The 19839-nt window shown below is 41.0% G+C and overlaps 1 protein-coding gene across 2 annotated transcripts in view; it reads left to right on the top strand.

Annotated features, from left to right (window-relative positions):
* The window catches only part of TBX15 (T-box 15), a 108000-nt gene that overhangs the window by 80144 nt on the left and 8017 nt on the right, over window positions 1–19839 (top strand). For both annotated transcript variants that reach the window (XM_012643434.1, XM_012643433.1), the window contains exon 7: window positions 12189–12286. In XM_012643434.1, coding sequence (XP_012498888.1) covers window positions 12189–12286 — 98 coding nt within the window. The remainder of the gene's footprint in view (window positions 1–12188; window positions 12287–19839) is intronic.

The following is a 19839-nucleotide window of genomic DNA, read 5'->3' as shown; positions in this document are numbered from 1 at the left end:
AAGAGGTAGGGTGAGAGTGGGAGCCACTTTTATAAGGTAAACAGGGATAATCTCTCTGATAAGATGCCATGAATGATACAAAGAAAGCTTCCAGGTATGTATTGCAGGCAGAGAAGACAGCAAGTGCAAAGATAGACAGGTGCCAGGCGTGTTTGTGCAACATCAAAGAGGCCCTAGGGCTACAAAGCATAGCCTCTGCTCATGAATGTGACTGAGTTGTACGAGAATGGAGGTGCAGAGGCATGACTTAGAACAGAAAATTGGGAGAGATAAGCTGTGTTGATCAGCGTTATATCTATGCTATAGGAATTAGAGCCACTCTTTAACCTTGAGAAAAAGACCATTACATGTTGAAGGATTTGCCACTGGTTAGGAAGTTGTGGTGACATCTCAGTTCAAGTGCTGAGGTCCCCCTGTCTCCTCATCAGGCTAGATGGGACCTTGGCATATCATTTGGCCCTGGCCTTTGCCTGCTTGGAGGCTGATGAATGTCTTATTTCTCAGGGCAGACAGTTATTTGTCTGTCCTTCCTAGTAGGCTTCTCTTCTTCATAAGGGCTCTGGGAAAGCAGAACTGTGGATCCTCGTTAGCCCATTTCAATGCTTTTATTTATTTATTTTTTCCTATAGCATGGGAATTTTTCATTATGCCCCATCAAAACCTGCAGGCACCTTTAAGTACTACTAGTAATTACATCAGTTAACTGTGATTGAACACTTACTGTGTTCTGGACCCTTTGCTTATGCTCTCTGTAATCTTCAAAACAGCTGCATTTTACAAATGAGGAAACCAAGGCTCAGAGAGGTTAAGCATCTCTCCTACTGTCACACAGTAAAGCTGGAGCAGGGATTAAAACCTAAGTCTGCCTGACTTCAAAGCCTGTGCATTTTGTATTCTAACAGTTTACTCTTGACTTATTTTATCTTCAACGGATATTGAGAACAGACCCCTTCCTCTAAAAGCTCTTCATTTACTTATAAACACTACTAAGTCATGTAGAGTCTTTGCCTTTCGGAATAAAACAACCTGTGTATTCTCAGCCTGTCTTTGTAGACTAATCCCCATGACTTCATCATCCATTTTCTATCCCCTGTAAACAAAGGATTCCCTAGCAGAGGACAAGAAGCCAGGCTGAAGTTCCCTGGCAGGTGAAGCTGTGATATAATGACACTGAAGTTCCATGTCTCACGATGGAGCATGAATGAATTATTAAAGGTAGAAAGCATTTTTATCCTCCGGTGCTCTGGGAAGCTGGATTAAAATAAATTTGTTAGGGAAAGTACAGGGGCTCTTGTATTTTATCTCTTTAGAAATCTCAAAATTGCCTGATAATCACACTTTAATTTTCACTAGTTGCCCACAGGATCTGATGAGGCAAGAATTATAAATGCCCTTTTGCAGATGGGAAAGATTGATGGATGAGGATCTAAAGAATTATTTGCAAATCTTCTGGGAACTGGTTGTTCTGTGCCAGCATCAGGACCAAGTTTACCACCTTCCAGCCAGCACCTCTTCTGTGCTAACCGAGTTCTTACACATCTAAGATCTTCCTCATGCATCTGAGACATCAAGTGGCTCATGCAGATGAGCATGGTTTGATGAGTTGCAAAAAAATGTACCCAAAACATACGGATTACATTTCCTTTAAAAACACATGGGCTTAAAAATTAGGGGGGGAAAGTGCTTGGCCAATGTTTTCTGGTTTTGCAGAACACAAAACATTTGTGGAATACTTTGGCATTACAGAGTTTGCCAAACCTCAAACCAAAACACGTTCAGGTTTGTCGATCTCAATCCATCCCAGTGCGATCCGGAGTCTCAGAAAGGGGGGAGTGAGGAAGGAAAGAGGAGGAGGACACAGCCACCCAGTGCACTCTCCTCGAATGTCTCCTGTGCGTCTTATAAGCCTCTCACACTCAGTGCCATTGGAGTGTGCCCCTGGCTGACGGCCGTGTCCTCTGAAGTGTGTGCAGAGAAGAATGCTTGAGGGACCTGTGGCTGAGAACACTAGCTTCCCATTCTCCACATGTCGATGTAGACAGATATCCTAGGAGAAGTACTCCTGGCTCCCAGCCCCATCCCTTTCTCCTTCCTCTTGATGGGGACCAGAATGACTGATCTGATTGCTGAGTCTGGGAAGAGTAACCTGACAGGAACTGCTTGCCTGCAGAGCACACATTCCAGGCTGTCTTTGCATTGTGTGGTGAGCCTAGCAGAGGAGGCCTGTGGTCTGGGGGAGTCAGCTTGCTCCAGGAGAGTTCTGCCCAGCTCATTCAGTCTTCTCACCTATGCCGTAGTCTCCAGACAACGTTAACAACAGTGACATTGGTATTTTGATCTCCATTGCAATAGGCTTCTGTGTCTTCCTCAGAATTGATTCTGGGCTTGGATGAAGACAAGAGGTGGTCTAGAACCCCAGTAGGAGCCCCAGTGAGTCTACCTTTCAGACCTGTGGTGTCACCATTGTCAGAGCCTGATGTAGTTCTCCTTGCTTCTTTAGGAAGTGCCAGATGAGAGGTTTGGGAAGGTCCCCACCCTTCAAACTTTACTTACGGAGCTGCTACTTTCCATTCCCATGTAATTATGCCCCTGATTAGCAGTCTTCACTGGGAGCCTGTGTGTGTGTGTGTGTGTGTGTGTGTGTGTGTGCGCGCGTGTGTGTATGAGTGTATGTGCATGTATGTGTGAACTTGAGAGTGGGTTTATGTGTGTGTTCACGTTGTGGGGAAGAGTAATGGCCATTTCTCTTGGCCCAGAGACACTGATAGATTTTGCTTCCAGGCATTGTCTCTGCAATGGGAGGGAAACTGTGCTCACTTCTAAGTTGTTGCTATTTCTAGACTTCTCAGAAATTGTGTGGCCCAAATCCAGTTTTAGGTGGGGGTCAATATATGTTCACCAATAATCAAGGCTGGCCCCAGGACACAATATCCAGTTACCTTTGGGAGATTTCTCCCACTGAGGGAGAGAGTGACAACCTCCTGTTCCTGGGGAAAAACAGCTTCTCTCAGCTTGAGTTTTTTTTTTTTTTTGTCTTGTGGTCTGTGTTCTTGGGCTTTGCCCCCTGCTAGCAGTAAGCTTCTGGAAGATTGGGATTGTATTTTTTCCAGGTTTCTATTGTTAGATTTTTGTTTCTCCTTACAGTGCCAGATATACAGAACAAAATAACAGTTGTTTCTTACCAAACAGTAAACAGTGTTGATGAGTGGCAGAGAAATTAAAAACTAGGAACTCTAGAGTGAGAAATCCCTATCTCAACCAGGGGCAAATCAGGTAGAACAGCAGTGGGGAGCTAGTTATGGATACAACGTCGAGAGAGAAGGATGGGTGAATCTTTAAATAGGCTTAGTTTGGAAGACTAACACCGATTTTGATTCAAGGCTGATACAGATTACTGCTGTAAGACACTGACTTGGTCCAAATGTAGATCACACACACACACCCTTGAGACCATCTCATCTGGCCCCGGATAGTGGGGGCACACCTGTGCATCCTGGCTCCCTGGAGAAGGACACCCAGCAATTTTCAGTGTCTGTGAACTTCAAGAAAGAAGGGGTTCCCAGAGGCTGAGTTAAAGCAGAACAGGGTTTGAGAGAGGTCATCCAGTAGTAAACTGAGAGGTAAAATTATGTCTTTGGAGGTGGTAATCCCGGTGGGGAGCCTATACTAAGGGTCATGAAGCCAAAGAGAAGCAAGAGTCTTTGCATTGGGTCTCACTGTCGAGAAGCAGCCTGGGAAGGTGCATCCACCCACATGCCTGGAGATCCCAGTGTGCTCAGCTGGAGAGAATATGGCAATGCCCAAGACCCTGCACATTAAAGGGAGAGCCAAAGAAGTCGATGGAAGGAAAGAGGACTCTGTGGGTCTCTAAGCCCACATCTGATGTGAAAGCCTTGTCTCTGTTAGGGATGGCTGCCAAGGTTTTACAGAAAGCCCAAGTTAGCTTGGGAACTTTTACATAATTTCTAGGGGCTTCCTTCATAGCAAACACATACATAACAAGGAGAGGATTAAAATTATGATCTGTCTGGGGAGTGAGGAGTTCTATGGACTTGTCTGAAAAGTGCCATAGAGTAAGAGGAGACTTTGGATTCTGCTTTGTCAGTGCCCTTCATCCTGTCTTTGACCTTGGGTTTTACTCTTACTCGCAGCCACACTGCATCTACAACAACTGCAGGGGGGACTGTCCCATGTGACATTTCCAGATGGCATGTGCCCCAGAAGCCACTTTTGTTGGCACCAGGTGGAGTGGCCCTTCAGTGGCCCAGGGAATTGGTGCAGCCTTTTAGAAGGGGATATTTTTCTCCGTGGAGTCCATCACTGGAGGCCTGAGCAAGGACACTCAAATTCCGTAACTCAGGAACCATAAGAAAGAAGCCAGTGGCAGGCCCCGTATCATGAGGAGGTTGGTTTATGCGGATAAGTAGTTTTAATGGGTCGTCCTTCACTGAGGAAACAATTGGACCTGCAGGATGAGGTGCAAGAGAAAAGGTGAGCTGAGCTCATCCTCAGAGTATGTTCAGCCAGCAGTGCCGTATGCTGGGAATATGGCTGCGGCAATCTGTCTTGGTGCCTAGTGTCCCTTTACGTAATGTTTCGGGGATGGCGATCTAAAAATGGAGCCATTCACTGCATTATAGGAATGGATATACTTGCTTGCTGAAAGAGGATGTTTAATGAGGTTAATACTTAACCTGAGGGGAGGAATCGCTCTCTGATGGCTGTGGGGAAAATATCTGGGAGTAGGGAATTTTCCTGTGAACCCCCCACCCCTCCCCTGCTCTGAAGCAGCTGCTGTCCCAAGGCCATGTTTATAGAGTGAAGAACAAAATCTCTCGGGCAGAAACAGGAGCCTCTTGCTACAGGCCAAGATCCTCCTCACAACACCCAGTAGAAAGAGGAGTATGACATGAGGAATCAAAGTGCCTGATGTTAACAGAAGGAAAAGAAGGGACAAGGAAAAGCCAGAAATTAACCTCAGGGTCAGTTCACCGTTGTTGAAATCTGAAACAACTTTTCCTCGGGAGTGGAAGGAGAAAGGGTGTAGGATGGATCTCAGTTAAAATCTGTTAGCAGAGTTCTCTACTGTAACCAAATAACTCTAATCTTGTCTATACCTTTATCTATTAAGCTAACCATAGAAAATTACTGTCTTTATCGGTCAAAAATGGCAAAATACCAGCAATTTCATACAGTTTAACCTCATATATTTATTTCTAGCCACTTAAATTGAAAGTACACGATTAATAGTAATAATTATTTCATATAGTAGTTCAACTTGTCCATTTTCACCTCGAAGTTGATGGTGTCAGCACAGTATTTCCCATTTTACTGATGGTAAAACTGAATGTGGTGAGGTACTAGCTTTCAGAATTTGTAAGCCCAGCCAATGACAACATCTAGGGAATGATTTAGCTCCATTCTGTTGGGCACAGCTTGCCAATCTGTAGAAACTGTGCCATGGTCCATCTCTAACTTCCCATTGCTCCTGAAGTCTCACACAGCAAGCTTAGAGCCAGTGAGCCAACCACTTGACTTTTTTCAACCGGCATGACATCCCAAGTATCTTCCTCACTTTCAATTTCTATATTTTCATTTGGTCTCCCTAGAGCCATTGGCTGTATTTTTCCAGTCAATCTCATCCTGCTCTTTCCTGGCAATCCTACCAGCCCCTGCAGATTTTGCATACCCTTTTGTTATCCCTGGCATGGGTGGCTTCTGCTCTTTTGCAGATCTATGGAAGCAATCAGTGTTGGACTCCCTCGTAGGCACTGCTGCTTCTCCAGTTCGAGGTGGCTGGGCCTGTGCTGGGTTCTGGCAGCGACAGCTGGACTCCTCCTGTTCATCCAGGCGATAGCTGTTTATCATGTCCCCTGGTCTGTGGCCTTTTAGCCAGTACTTAACATTTTTTTTCTGCCTTGTTCTTTGTTCTCCCTCCCCTGTCATGAACCTTTTCCACCATTGTCCTCTTGGCCATGTAGCTTTGCCAGGGAAAATTGGCAGTTGTTTTGTTATCTATGGCTCTTGCCCAGGAATGGTGTCATCAAACAGAGCAATGTCTTTTTGATGGCTAACATATTGGAGTCTCTAATATCTGCAAGATAATGAGGCCTTCATGGGCTCGAAGGACGCATTTTTGGTTCTTTGAGGAGAGAATGAAAAATGGAATTAGGTACCATACAGCTTCCTCCACATTTAATCCAGAGCCAAAGGGCTAAGAAAGCTTTGAATTCCAGTGAAGTAAAAATGTATTCTCCTATTACAGGTCACAACCTGAGCAGAACAGTTGGATTTCTTTTGCTTTAGTTAAAACAATGGTTTATCTCAAACTTTCATTATCTTTTTCACTTGTTTTGACATATTTTGTCTTTAATCAATCTGCATTTATTAAGTAACAGTTAGGAGGAAGTATTATCATTACCTCCCTGTTACACTTAGGGAGACTTAGGCAGGAAGGGGTTATATAACTTGGCCAAGGTTGCATTAATAAGCAGCGGGGTTGCAATTCGAACCCACGTAATCTAGATCCAGAGCCTGTGCTAATCCATCCCTTGTGTGATTTTAGTATCACCAAATTAAAGTTAGAACATTCCAGTCAAATGCAAAAGAACACAATATTTCAGTTCACCTACTTTGTGTTATCATGGGTTTTCATTATATTTTTGAGGCTGTGAAAACTCCTTACAGACTGCCATTACTACCAATTCAGACTCCAAGGGAGGACAGGATTCCCAAGTTGGGAATCACTGCGTGAGGAACAATTTTAACTCAGCTCCAAGCATCTATCCGTTGGTACCTGTTCTTCCATTGTAAGGCGTATTGATTATAGCTACTTCATCATGTGGATACACATATGGTACCGTTCAAAACCAAGTTTTGAATGATGGTTTGGTTTTTAGTCAATTTGCAGACCTTTGTCTGGAGGTCTTTTAGAATATCCCCAGACATCAAATGTCCTGAGTAATCTGGATAATTTGACCTGAGTAATTCGATTTCAGGTCCAGTAAAGAGAAGGAAGTGTGGAAAGTTTGACATTACCTCAGTGAAGCAAGGACAGTCTAAGAATGCTGAGGTGTGGTAATTATATCTGAAGGAACAGTATATTATGATTCTCTGTTTTTCCAAATAATGGAACAGGAAGGGAAAGGAATGGAGATCAGAGGCACAGCACCACCCATGGGATAAAATCTAAGCACCTAACATGGAATAACGGTCCATGGTGTCTACCCTCCCCATCTTGTCCCCCAAGCTCCAGTCACCCTGAACTATTTTTAGTTCCTAAAACATGCCTTCTCTTCCATACCTCCAAGTCTTTGCACATACCTTTAACTCTACTTAGAAAACCCCTTTCTGCCTCATGTCTGCATGGAAAACTGCTGAGTACCCTTTAATATTAAGCTTAAATAACTGGCCTTCTGTGGAATCTTCCTCGAGTTTTCCAAGTGTATTAAGTACTTCTTGTTCAATGCTCCATGGCATCTTGGCAAACATATGGCCAGTGTAGCATTTATTGCATAGCTCAGTAACTAGTCATTTATATCTTGTTCTCTTTTTGTTAAACACTCCTAAAGGGTAAAGACCCTGTGTCTTTTTTGCCTTTATATCTCTAGAACTTAGCACATATTTTTCTTTTCCTGGTTGCATAACTCCTTTATGACTTTAAGACCCCTGTCTCAATAGGCTTCCCTTAGCTCTTGACTGTCTGCTACTGAGAGATGCTCAATGGCCTTATCAACCTAGCATATGTTCCCATTGTTACCAGTATCACTGGCAAAGACTCAAAATTAGGAAAGTCAGAACTAAAGGGAAAACAAACAGAAGAAACAAACAAACAAACAAAAAATCCAACTCCCTATCTCAAGACAAATGAAAAGCAGTAGTATACATTGGTGTGCTACCTAATAGGATCATGAATGTTTTTATAATTGTTATGATTATCAAATATTTGCTGAACTTCAAAGGAATGATCCTACTATCTTTTTTTGGAATGAGAATGTTGAAAGGATATTTCTTTACAGTCTGGCTATTTTTCCAAATCAGTTGATCTCAAGGCACCATCAATTTGCAAAAGAACTCTTTGGCTTGCTTTCTCTCTTTCCACTGCCCCCTCCTCTTCAGCACATTCTGTTGGTTTGGCCAATGAGCAGACTGAAAGTCTAAAAAGAAGAGGTCTGGAAACCAGGGAGGTGATTATAGCCAAAGCACCGAACAAAGGGGATTTGGATGTGGGCTTTGTTGTCACTGGAGCTCACAGGGAAAAGTAAGTAAGAGGGGGACACTTGCCAATTTGACCATTTCTGATTGGAAACCTCAGAGATGACATCAGTGGTGTGCAGCAGACCCTGAGAGGCCCACCATGTGGAACACGTTAATGGCATATGGTTACCTAAGACCGCTTTTTTCATCTGTCGGACAATGAATTCATTTTTAAAAACTGGAGATAAAATTTTACAAAACTAGGGTAAAATGGTGATGAATAAGTAAACAATGTGTATAGCACAGGATAAACTTTGAATAGACATCCAAGTGGCTGAGGATGTTAATGGGTAGTTGGCAAAAACTCTTGTAAGAGAAAATGAGGTGTAGAAATGACTGGCCTTTGCTAGGGGACTCAGACTCTGCTGAAGGTCAGAGATTCCATGACTGGAACAGAAGAAACCAAAGGAAAACTGAAACCTTTCTGAGACCGAAGTCAATAAAGGAACAATCACAATCAGCTATATAAACAATTCCCAAATCTCCAATACTAGAGGATTTCTTCTGTCTTCAGAGACTTTGTTTTATACCATGTTGTTTTCCACAGTTTTAAGGTTAGAAAATAAATGCTGGTTAAACAGTTTATGAAATAATGACTCGGTAATAAAACATTTACTCCTCTACTTATTAATTCAATGCATATCAATTGAGATCTTACCATGTAACCAGCACTATGCTAGGCAATGGGGAATAGAAGAACATGAGATCCAAAGCTCTTGAGGTGCATACATGGTAGTTGTGGAGAAAGATGAATTGTCTAATCTTGCTGTGGCACTACACCAAATCCTGATATATAGAACTAGTACTTTCTAACAGTTAAAGCTATCCATTAAAGCTATTAAAGCTTAATAGGGTTTGAGTACAAATAAAAGATGTGGCATATGGTAGAAAAATAGTATTAATTTTTCTAAAAAGAGGCACATGCTGAATACATATATAGATTCAGTAATATAAATTTATGAGGTCTATATTATCCTACACAGGATAATATATATTATAGGATAATTTATATTGTATCCTACGTAAGATAAATCTGTGGGAGATAGATCCACAGTGGATTAGTAGGGTGTGGTTAGACAGGTGTGGCCTTAGCTATTAGTTTTTGGGAATCATAACCTCTCCCCCCAGTTCCATCACCAAAATGATCTTTGTTGTGACAGACCCATGGTGTGTTTGTATGTGGCATGTTGTACTTTATGTTCTTAAGCTAAAGAAAGTCTCTTGGATGGGAATGTGGTAGATGGACTACTTGTGGGAAATGTCTGGCACTCTCACTATTTACCTATTGATAATGGAACCAGAGAGTGAAAGTTATATCAGAGGTTTCAGCCTAATGTCAGAAACACATCTATCAAAAAGCTGAATATTTTCCTGGCAAATTATACCAACAGAGGCTGGATAGCCATCCAGCATGGTATCAAAAGAGGTAGAGAAGATGACATCCAAGATTCTTCCCAAAATGTAAATCTATGATTCTATAATTCAGTCTTTTCATTGGATTTTAGATTTGGATAAATGTTCATTATGCTGTGTAGAATTGGATGCTTAAATAAAATTATACCTTTGCCACAGCCTTTTTGTCTATTGTAAAAATGAAACTGCTATTTTTTGAATGTGTCCCCCAAAGTTCATGTATTGCAAATTTAATCCCCAATGCAATAGTGTTGAGAGATGGGACCTTTAAGAGATGATTAGGTCACGAGGGTACCACCCTCATGAATGTATTAATGCCATTATTTTAAGAATTGACTAATTATCATGGGAATGGGCTCCTGATAAAAGGATGAGTTCAGCCACCTTCTCTCTTGCTGTTGCCCTCTCTTGCCCGTTTGCCTTCCGCTATGGACTGATGCAGCACAAGGGCCCTTGCCAGGTTTCAGTGCCACGTTCATGGACTTCTCAGCCTCCAGAACTGTGGGCCAAATAAACTTTTATTGTTTATAAATTGCCTAGTCTGTGGCATTCTGTTATAGCAGCACAAAATTGACCAAGACAGAATATAAAGTTCATTTTCTATTTATTCAATAAGTAAACTATTGGTAGTGTATTAGTGTATTATTACAACTTCATAGTCTTCTAGCACCTGATTATGAACAAACAAGGGAGTATTCTTTGTCCTTGAGCTAATAGTTTGTCCTCATCATTGGTGCATGTTCCTGGGAAGAATGGAATAGGAGGTGGAACAATAAAGACCTTGCCATTTGCAGTGAGCCTTCTGTGCCATTAAAAGGAATCCTAAGATGTTCTGGTGGATGGCCAACATTCCAAAACAAAGCAGTCAGACCTAAGCCTGGCTTATCTATTTCTTCTATCCACCAAGGCTCAGCATGGCTTTATCTGCCTATCCCCTTATTACTCCGAACTCCCTAATTGCCTGGGCTCTTTCTCACCACAAATAGTTTCATGTACTGTATTCAGCATTAATACAGAGTGACTATGTGGAGATGTCTTCTATTCCTACTTCTAACAGATTAACAGCTAATAAACACCATGCACCACTCTCTTCTCCTAACCTCTTCTTAAAATACAGAGTTTGGATTGCCAACATTGACATATTTAAAGCCTCCCAGATTCCAGAGAAGACTTTAGAAAGTTAACTGTGTGAGTAAGGCCTGTTTAGAGAGGAAATTTTCCAACACGAAGAGTCAATCAGTGTATCAGCAGCTCATCTAAGAAGAACCTCAGGGGATCCTAGAGTCATTTGTAAGAAACGGATATTCGTTCTCACTTCAAATAAAACTTTTCACTATATTCTTGGTATGCAAGGCTGAAGAGAACTCTGGAAATGTATTACCTAAGGACAAGGACAAGCAGCATATGTTTCATCTCAAAAGGGAAGGTTTGTCTGTTTCAGGAAGAAACACCATATCACCGTTCAGTGACTCTGCAATGAAAAGACTTAAGCCATCTGCTCTTTCCCACTCTCCTTCTCCCACCTTCCCCACAGTCCCTGTGCTTCAACTCCCTCAACTTAGAAGTAGAACAGTTAGTTTTAAAGAAAGGTCAATAATCAGAAGTTGTGTTTAAAGCTTTAAACAAAGTTCCAACCAATACTTTGTTTTGAGGATACGAAATATCAGCAAGAGTGTGTCTGGATAACCTGAGTAAGCATGTGAGAATGATACGTATCAACACCTCATGTATGGAATTCCCAATTCCAGTGAACCAGAAGGCTTAAAAGAATGTACTTGTAAAATATTGGATATTTCCTGAAGTCTGATGGTTTGTGACTCTCAAAGACCAGCTTGATTATTAGGTTACAAAAATACAGATAAATATTTGGAGAAATGCACTGGTCCTTTTGTCTGAGGTATACTTTCTAAGACCAAGGCCTTTCTGTGCCTTCAGGTAGGTGTTTCTTGTTGCAATAGAAACCCACGTGTATTTGATTGCTTACCTCTCCTTTTATTTCTGTTGTCCTTCTCATTTTTGTTGACTTAAGAAGCCTTTAAAGCCACAGCAATTTGACAGTTTCATCGACTCTTTACATACCCGAGGTGTGGAGTTGACTCTGGGACAGGCTGTGTCAGCGTACTGTGGTAACGATTAAGACATTGTCCTGTGCTAGAGAAACAGTCAGTGCTACTCTCTGCTCGATTGTACTCATGATATTGGTGGCCTTGACCTTTAACACATAACATGCTTTTCTCATGCAGACCAAACCTTCTTTGAAGAAATGTCAGAGTGAAATTCCATCATGGTTGTAGATTTGCCTGCAGATACTCTGAATTGGGTTAACTTGTTCTTCGTCCCGCAATCCAGCATCGTCTGTGCCGTGTGTTTTCTAGACTAAGTCATTCTGATGGTGATGTGATATCTCTCAGTGCCTATGTTTATGCCACTTGTTAGACAAACCACCTCTGGATCTTTACAAAGTCAGTGCATTTCTTGGGATTATTTACAACTTCCTTTGCTGGCTTTTCTTCTTCCAGAACTGGACTTGAAGCCATCATGGAGACGTATGCATTCTGGAGACCTCCTGTGCGCACACTTACCTTTGAGGATTTCACCACCATGCAAAAGCAGCAAGGTAAAGCCCTGGGACAAGGCCTCCACTTAGTGATAGGACTGAGGAGGGAGTGGGAGCCGAACTGAATATAGCACATCTGACCCCCGGCCAAGATATGGGTTGTACCAATTCTCCTGGAATGTAGAGAACTTGGTAGCTCCGTAAATAACCAAAGCATCACCACCTGAGCAAACAAGCTGGCTCCAGAGGCAGCTTTTCATCTGGCACTCAAAATTCTCTCTCCCTTCCGAAAAGCATGGTTATATATTTATGATTATGATGGTGATGAAATTATTATTATTACTAAGCACTCACATAAGCCTTGCTATTTGACGAGATTTTCATAATAACTTCATACATTCCTCATGGCAGCCTTATCAGTTTTTTTATTCTAGTTTTGTAGTGAGCAAAATCTTAGCTCTGGACAATGGGAATAAAGGACATCAGATCTCACAGTGAGGAAGTGGGCGGCTGCGAGCTCATCTGAACCTCGCAACTTGTGTTCTCTCCTTTTTGGCTTATCTGAAACAACACCCCTCTCAGATTGATGGGCTAAGCGACTTCCCCCCTGTTGTTTTGTGCTTTTTATCCAATTTCTAAGCTCCTTTCCCTGGTAACTCAGGTTGGGAAACCTGTGGCCGTGTGTACAGATGGTTTGTAGGCTGATTTCAACTTTTCTCAGAGCAGCACCCATCCACATGGGTCCCTGAATGAAAGCTTCCCAAAGAGTCAGATACTTTATGAGTCTCCTTCAAACTCCCGCTGCCTACAGGTGGCACTGATCAACATTTACAGACTGAGCTCATTTTGTTCCACTAAATGGATGCCACGAATAGAAGCCCAAATTTTGAATTTGTGGTTCTGCCATTTGAAAGGCCATTTTAGGACTTGATAATGTATTATATTACATTCTCTTCTCAGGGTAACATCTAGCACTTTGTACATTGAATTAGGTTTGTAACCTAAATTGCTGAAATATGGTGAGCTTTAAGATGAATGTAGTGATTAAAAGCATAGACTCTGGAGTCAGACAACCTGGGTAAGACTCTTATCACTGTTCCTTTTTAGCTTTGTGACCTTGGTCAAGTCCTTCAACTTTTCTGACACCCAATTTTCATCTTCTGCATTATATGGGAGAATATAATAGAATTTTTGTGAGGGTTAAATGAGATAATGCATTTAAAATCCTAGTAAGCACTTAATACTACTAGTTACTGTTGTCTTTGTCATCATGATTTTCATCTTCAACTGCCTTATGTCCCTGTACGTGGATGCCTAAGAGAAAGATGTATTAGGGACAGGGAATATTGCCTTTCTGATGATTGATTATTCAAAACATGATTAGACTATTGCTCTTCCCAGGGATCTGGTGAGGTAAGTGATCCAGAATTTCCATCTTTTTAATATATTGTTCCCTATAAAGCTGTGATTAGAAGCAGAGTCAATAATTATTCAGGCTGTTACTACTGATTTCAGGCCCTCATGGCCCTTAAGAGGCAGAGATTTTGTGGGAGTGAAGAAAATCTGGGTCCTCACATTTGATGGTCACTAACTCTCTAAACCTTGGGCAATTTACTTTCACTCTGAGTGCTGGTTTTCTCACCTACAAAAGAGGGATAATTTTTTGTGAAGCAAGTTATGGAAACATGCTTTATAAACAAAAAAATATCATCCAAAGACACTTACTTGATTTGAACGAGTTCTGAGGTGCTGCTTTGCTTATATGCCCTTGCTTTACTCATCGGCTTTCCAAGCTCTAGCTGAGCAGGAGGCTGGTATGAGAAGGTTGGCAGGGATATTGCCAGTTCCTGAGAGCAGGTACTGATGGCAACTATTGTGTTTACTGCTGTGTCCTCAAGATCTACCACAGGGCCTGGCACCCAGTAAGTGCCTATGAATGGTGAATGAGATCGCTTGCTGGCCCTGTGGCTCAGGTAGGCAGGATTACTGTCATCTTGGAGCACAACCACTTAGTTTGTGCATGGATGTGGATATAGAATGATCATTGGGGGCGGCTACCTGCATTGTAACACACGTAGGGTCATTGGGCAGGGACAGGGGACCTGCATGAGTTGCGCAGGTATTCAGCACAGTAGGTTTCAAGGTACTTCTACTACAAATAATCAATATTATCAATAGGAAGGCTTATTATCGACATTTTGAAAACAATGGTTTAGAGAAATCAAACTTTCAAAACACTTCAGTGACCCAATTTTTTATTGGAAAGGAGGAAGAGGTTCAATTATTGGATACATATGGTGGTGGGACGGGGCTAGAAGCAAAGCCAAGACTCTATTAAATAGTTTAATTGGAATATATTTTGAACTATACATTGAACTTGATCCAGATTCTCATTATTAAAAAATATGTGGCTTGATTTCTTGATGTTAACAAAGGACTTAAAAGCAGCAACACCATTCTTTTCTCTTCCCTTAAAAACTTCCCAGTAACTCTGGACAGAATCATTCATAAAATGAAGGAAAGAGACACATCCATCTGTGCTGAGCTGCTTTGTGTCTTAGAAGGAATAGAGAGGGATGCTCATTTAGTGGAAACTTCAGTGGCTGCCTGATTTTGCAGTAATTCCCTTTTATTGAGGGCAGTATTGGCACCGAACCTAAGATCCAAATAATGAGTGACTCACTCAGTTGTCCATATTACCTCATTGCTTCAAACACATGATTATCTCTCATGTCAAAGAGCAGGCCTAGGACAGTTTCGTGTTGTTACTGATGAAGACTGGCTCAACTTTTCTGCTTAGATGAGGTTAATGATGCTTTTTTCATTCTGCTCTTGCTGCATTTTTATTTCTCTTTCATTAAGACTCATCTGATGATAAAATTTCAAAGGAAGAACTTACATATTAGCCATAGTTTTGTAAAAACTCAAATCCTTCTATTTAAAAAAATATTGATTCGAGTGTTCTATATAGTTGTTTTTTGTAGAAGAATACATGGGATTCATTATCCTCTGTCTTTGACAAAAAAAGAAAACTGAGGCATGAAGCTGTCTAGTATCATATATGCAGTTAAGTGGGGGGCAGAACTGACTTGAGAACGTCAATGCAGATCTCCTCTATGACAGGACAGTTTCCTTTCCACAAGACCATGTTATCTTTCTTCATTGTTACTTACTAGAGCTTTAATTTTCCTCAAAGAATTAATTTACTCTTCCTATTGATGGTTTCTTCCTCAACAACTTGAGCATTAACTCTAAATAGGTCCATATTTCATTTTTTTGTAAAGTTAAGTGTATGGTCTTATCTTCAGATATCTTCATTTAGAATCAGCTAGGATGTTTATATGTTTGGAGAGTCTGGAGGGTCTGGAGATAGAAATTTTATTTCATGAATGGCTTCTGCTTGAACACTGCTAGAGATGGAGGAAATGAACTAACCAAATAGGTTATGATTGGGGAAGGTGATCGAGGCAGTGCAAGACACAGAAGGAAAAAGAAGCAAGAACCTAGGTCAGCAATAGTCAAGTGCAATGCAATGCTTTTGTTGTTCTGATGGATAGCCTTGATCTAAATTTGTGTCTATATTTCCTCATATATAACGGAGTTATAGGTATGGCCCAAACTGAGAGAGTTTCATGAGCAGTGACTTCAAGTGATTTGATACCTGTTGTGTTAAAAGGAACCATTCTGGACCAGTGACACTAGAGGTGGCACTACATCTCCATCTGTGGAAACGAGGAGACCTGCCATTGACAGAAGCCCTTCCTTCTCCTCAAGTGCTAGCAGACATACTACAGATTTCAATATCATTGGGGTTTCAGTGTCTGTCAGGCAGTTACAGAGTTAGGATCATGAGGGTCTCTGTTGCTGATTGAATCTTCACCAGTTTGACTTGTATTAGAGGTTGGTCAGTGAGAAGGATCAGATACTAAGCAAGTCATACTGGTAAAATATTGGGAAAGAAGGACAATTCAATGGACATCAGCCTTTGAACTGTGGGGACACTATAATATCAAACAGCCAATTTACACAGATCTATTACCAAGATGAGGACTAATGCCCATCTGTACAGCTTGCAACTGAATATTCACATAGAATTTTGTAAAGCACCTTTTTTAGTTACGAATCGAAAAGATTTCAATTCTGCAGCATGGCATACATTAATAAGAATGAGGAGCTCCTGATGGAGTGGAGAGCATCTCAGTTCAGCCCATTAAAACAAACAGTAATTGATTACATATTCTGTTTTGTTCCCAAAGTTTCTTTATGCTCAGTGTGTCTAAAGCTGAATACATTATCTACCTCCCAGACCTGGCACCCTCTTCTTGGAGAAGGACATCACCATCCATTAGACACCCTGGATGTTCCCCTCGCCACCCCCATATCCGACCATTGCCAAGTTCTTGAATCTGTCCACATCTCTAATCTCCCACCATCTCTCCACTCCGAGCTGATACTTCTCACTTGGATGACTATGATGTCTTCTATTGTCTCTACTTTTCCCTCCAAGACACTTTCCACACAGCAGAGTCATTTTTTTAAAAACATGCATCTTTTCACATCAATACCTTACCTCCAACTTGCTTAAAACACTTCAGTGGCCACAATTTACTTTCACTTATGAAAGATACATTCCTTAACGTCGCCTACTAGACTTTGCATGTTCTGGCTTTTGCTGCCTCACTTCTAAAATGGAGACAATAACAATGAGAATTAAATAAAATAATATATGTAAAGTGCTTAGAAAAGCACCTAGGACTGAGTACTCAATAACTGTTCCCTATGATTATCCTTAGTATTGCTACTACTACTCTAGCTCTAGCCTATGCCACCTTCCCTCTTCCTCCCTGCTGCTCACTCATATTACTTCCATTTTTCAAGCATGCTGTGCTCCTTCCGGCGACATGTTGTTCCTTTGCCTGAAAGGCTCTTTTCCACTTACTTGCCTTCTTAGTGCTATCTATCTTTGAGATCTCAGCTTAAATATCGCTTCCTTGGGGAAATTTTCTCTGCTATCCAGAGTAGGCTAAGTTTCCTTGGGGTGTGCTCCTGTTTATTTGCATCATTCTTTCATTTAACATCTCTCATCCACGTTTTTCTCACCATTTTTTCCTTCATGATTAAATCTCTGGGTAGGACCACTCCCTGGTTGAGTAAATATTTGGTACTCAGATAGAGGTTGAATGACTGAATAAATTCTGCTAGTTTCTGTATCTAGGGACTGGTGTCCATGTGTTCTGCAAAAGTTCACCAAATTGTGACAACTTTAGCCTAAAATTTGGAGGAGAGGGAAATTGGAAAAGAAAAAAAAATAAAAAAGAACAGAAAAACAGCCACCAGGAAGAAAACAAGTTTTGTAAAGGATAGTGAAGAAAGTGCCCAAAAATTCTTAGGTAAAAATTCTTAGGCAAGGGAAGGTGAATTTGTGAATTATTTATGGTCTCCGGTGATCATGTATTAGTACACATGCTATGGGAAGTAAATAAAATGACCTTGAAGTTTTAACACTAAGAAGTACGTAAGGGTCACTTATTCACTCTTCTAGTCAATTAATATTAGTGTTTCTTTTGCTGTCATAGGTAATGTTAAGTCTTGTTGGGATAGATATAATGAAAAAAATAGAAAATTAAAGCGATGTGCCTTGTTCAAAAGAAATAAATCCAGTAGGAGGAAGAACATGGCTATCACTGTTAGAAAAATCTGAAAACTCCACTTAATTCTGGGCTTCCCCATGTTATTCTCACAAGATCATTCCATTGTTTTTCTGCCTTTATTTATATATCCTTCCTTATGTGTTATCTAACTGCATTTCATAAACATATTAGAGAATAGCCACTTTGATGTCTTTAGGTGTTCCTCTTTTATTTTCTTATCATTCATGAGGTTAAAGTTGGCTTTTGAAATTACCTTCCTGTTTATATTTTCTATTGCTGTATTTGTGCATTTCTTTCCCCTAAACTTTTAGAAATCTTTTTGAAAAGCCCAGCAGCCATTGTTTTTCTATTCTCTACATTATATTCCTCATTTGTCATGAAGGCTAATATGAAAAATCATCTTTTCAAAAGTCACCAGCATTTCACTTTGTTGGTTAGCCTGTTCTCATGGACCAGAATGAGGTCAGAGTAGCAGCTCTTCCTAGTTACTTAACCATTTAAGAAATTATCAATTTTTGAAAGTAAGGTCAGTATCTTATCAGATTTTCTTTTACAGAGCCAGATATCTATCCAGATAGCTGAAAGCCCTTGTTACTACTTGTAGATGATCTATCATATTTTAGGAAGGCATCATCCGTAGCCTCCATCTGAAAAAGTGGTCCACACTTTCATTTCAGTCTCAGTTCCATTTTTTTCTCCTCCAGCTTTATCCTAATATCCTCAGCCCTTCAGATTCACCTGAAGGAATTCTACTGGAATTACCTGTATGTAGAATTACCTGTAGAATTAGAGACAGAGCTGTATCAATTAGGATTCTTAGTGTTGTAAGTAAAATAAAACCCAAATGGCAAAACAAGAAAGAAACTCATTGGTTCATGAAATTGAAAAGATTTATGTAGCTGATTTTAGGCAAAGTCTGATGCAGGGGCCCATGAAAGATCACCAGGTCTGGCTCCATCTCTCAACATTGTTCTCCTCTTTGCCGACTTCATTCTCAGCCTCCCCATGGCAGTAACATGCTACCAGCACCCCTGGCCCTACATCTTTTAAGTTTAAATCTGATGGGAAAGGATATGTACCTTTCTCCTAAGATAGAAATCTTGCTAGAAAGCAACATCTCGCTGAATCTCCTTGACTCTAATTGAGTCACGCCTGAACCAATTACTCTGGTGGGGGAAATATGATGCTTTGATTGTCCAGACCTGGGTCACATACCTTCCCTGGAGGTCGGGGGGAAGGAGTGAGAGTGGGTGAGGGGTGGTTCCCAGTGGGAAAACTGGGTACTGTTGCCAGAGAGAGGCAGATTAATTCTAAATGACCATAACAACAGATATACCCTGCAGCAAGCAAGGCAGTAAGACAAGTAACAGAGAAAACATAAGTTAATGGGAGGTGAAGAAATTGGGCTGTCCACCTGGAGAATGTGGTAGGTGTAAAACAGGACCATCTAAGAAGCAAAGAGACTCTGAACACAGAGGACCAATGTGAAAACTGAGAACTGGGTGAATATATTAAAAGCTGTTTTAAAGGGAAGGAGTTTGGATCTATGCATATGTTTAAATTTTATGGAGAAGGATGCATTAAGAATCTTTCTAAAATAGAAACCACACAATTCCCATTAGCACTGTAATGTTCGCATTTGCATTATGAGAAGGGTACTCATCTCAACTAAGGAATTACTTAGGTGACCTGAATGTTGCTGTGCTCATTAAATTTTATGGCCTCTGGGTTTTATTCCCTGGAATCAGTCCGGAGGGTGCTGGTATTTTACCTCTTACCTGTTTGAAAGCCTCAAATAAGGCTTCTCAAGGATATACGGTGAATCAGCACTCCTCAGGGACAGACACCATTGAGTTATAGGAGAGAAGAGTTTGGCTCGTGGAACCAAGTAATTACACGGAAATTTATTCTTTACTAGCCCAGATGGGGTTTTGTCTTACTGTTTTTCAGTTTTTTTTTTTT

This window comes from Propithecus coquereli, unplaced genomic scaffold (genome assembly GCF_000956105.1).
Source record: "Propithecus coquereli isolate 6110/MARCELLA unplaced genomic scaffold, Pcoq_1.0 Scaffold197, whole genome shotgun sequence".
Classification (NCBI taxonomy): domain Eukaryota; kingdom Metazoa; phylum Chordata; class Mammalia; order Primates; family Indriidae; genus Propithecus; species Propithecus coquereli.
Note: the sequence above shows the minus strand (reverse complement) of the source record. Positions and strands in the feature narration are given on the sequence as shown.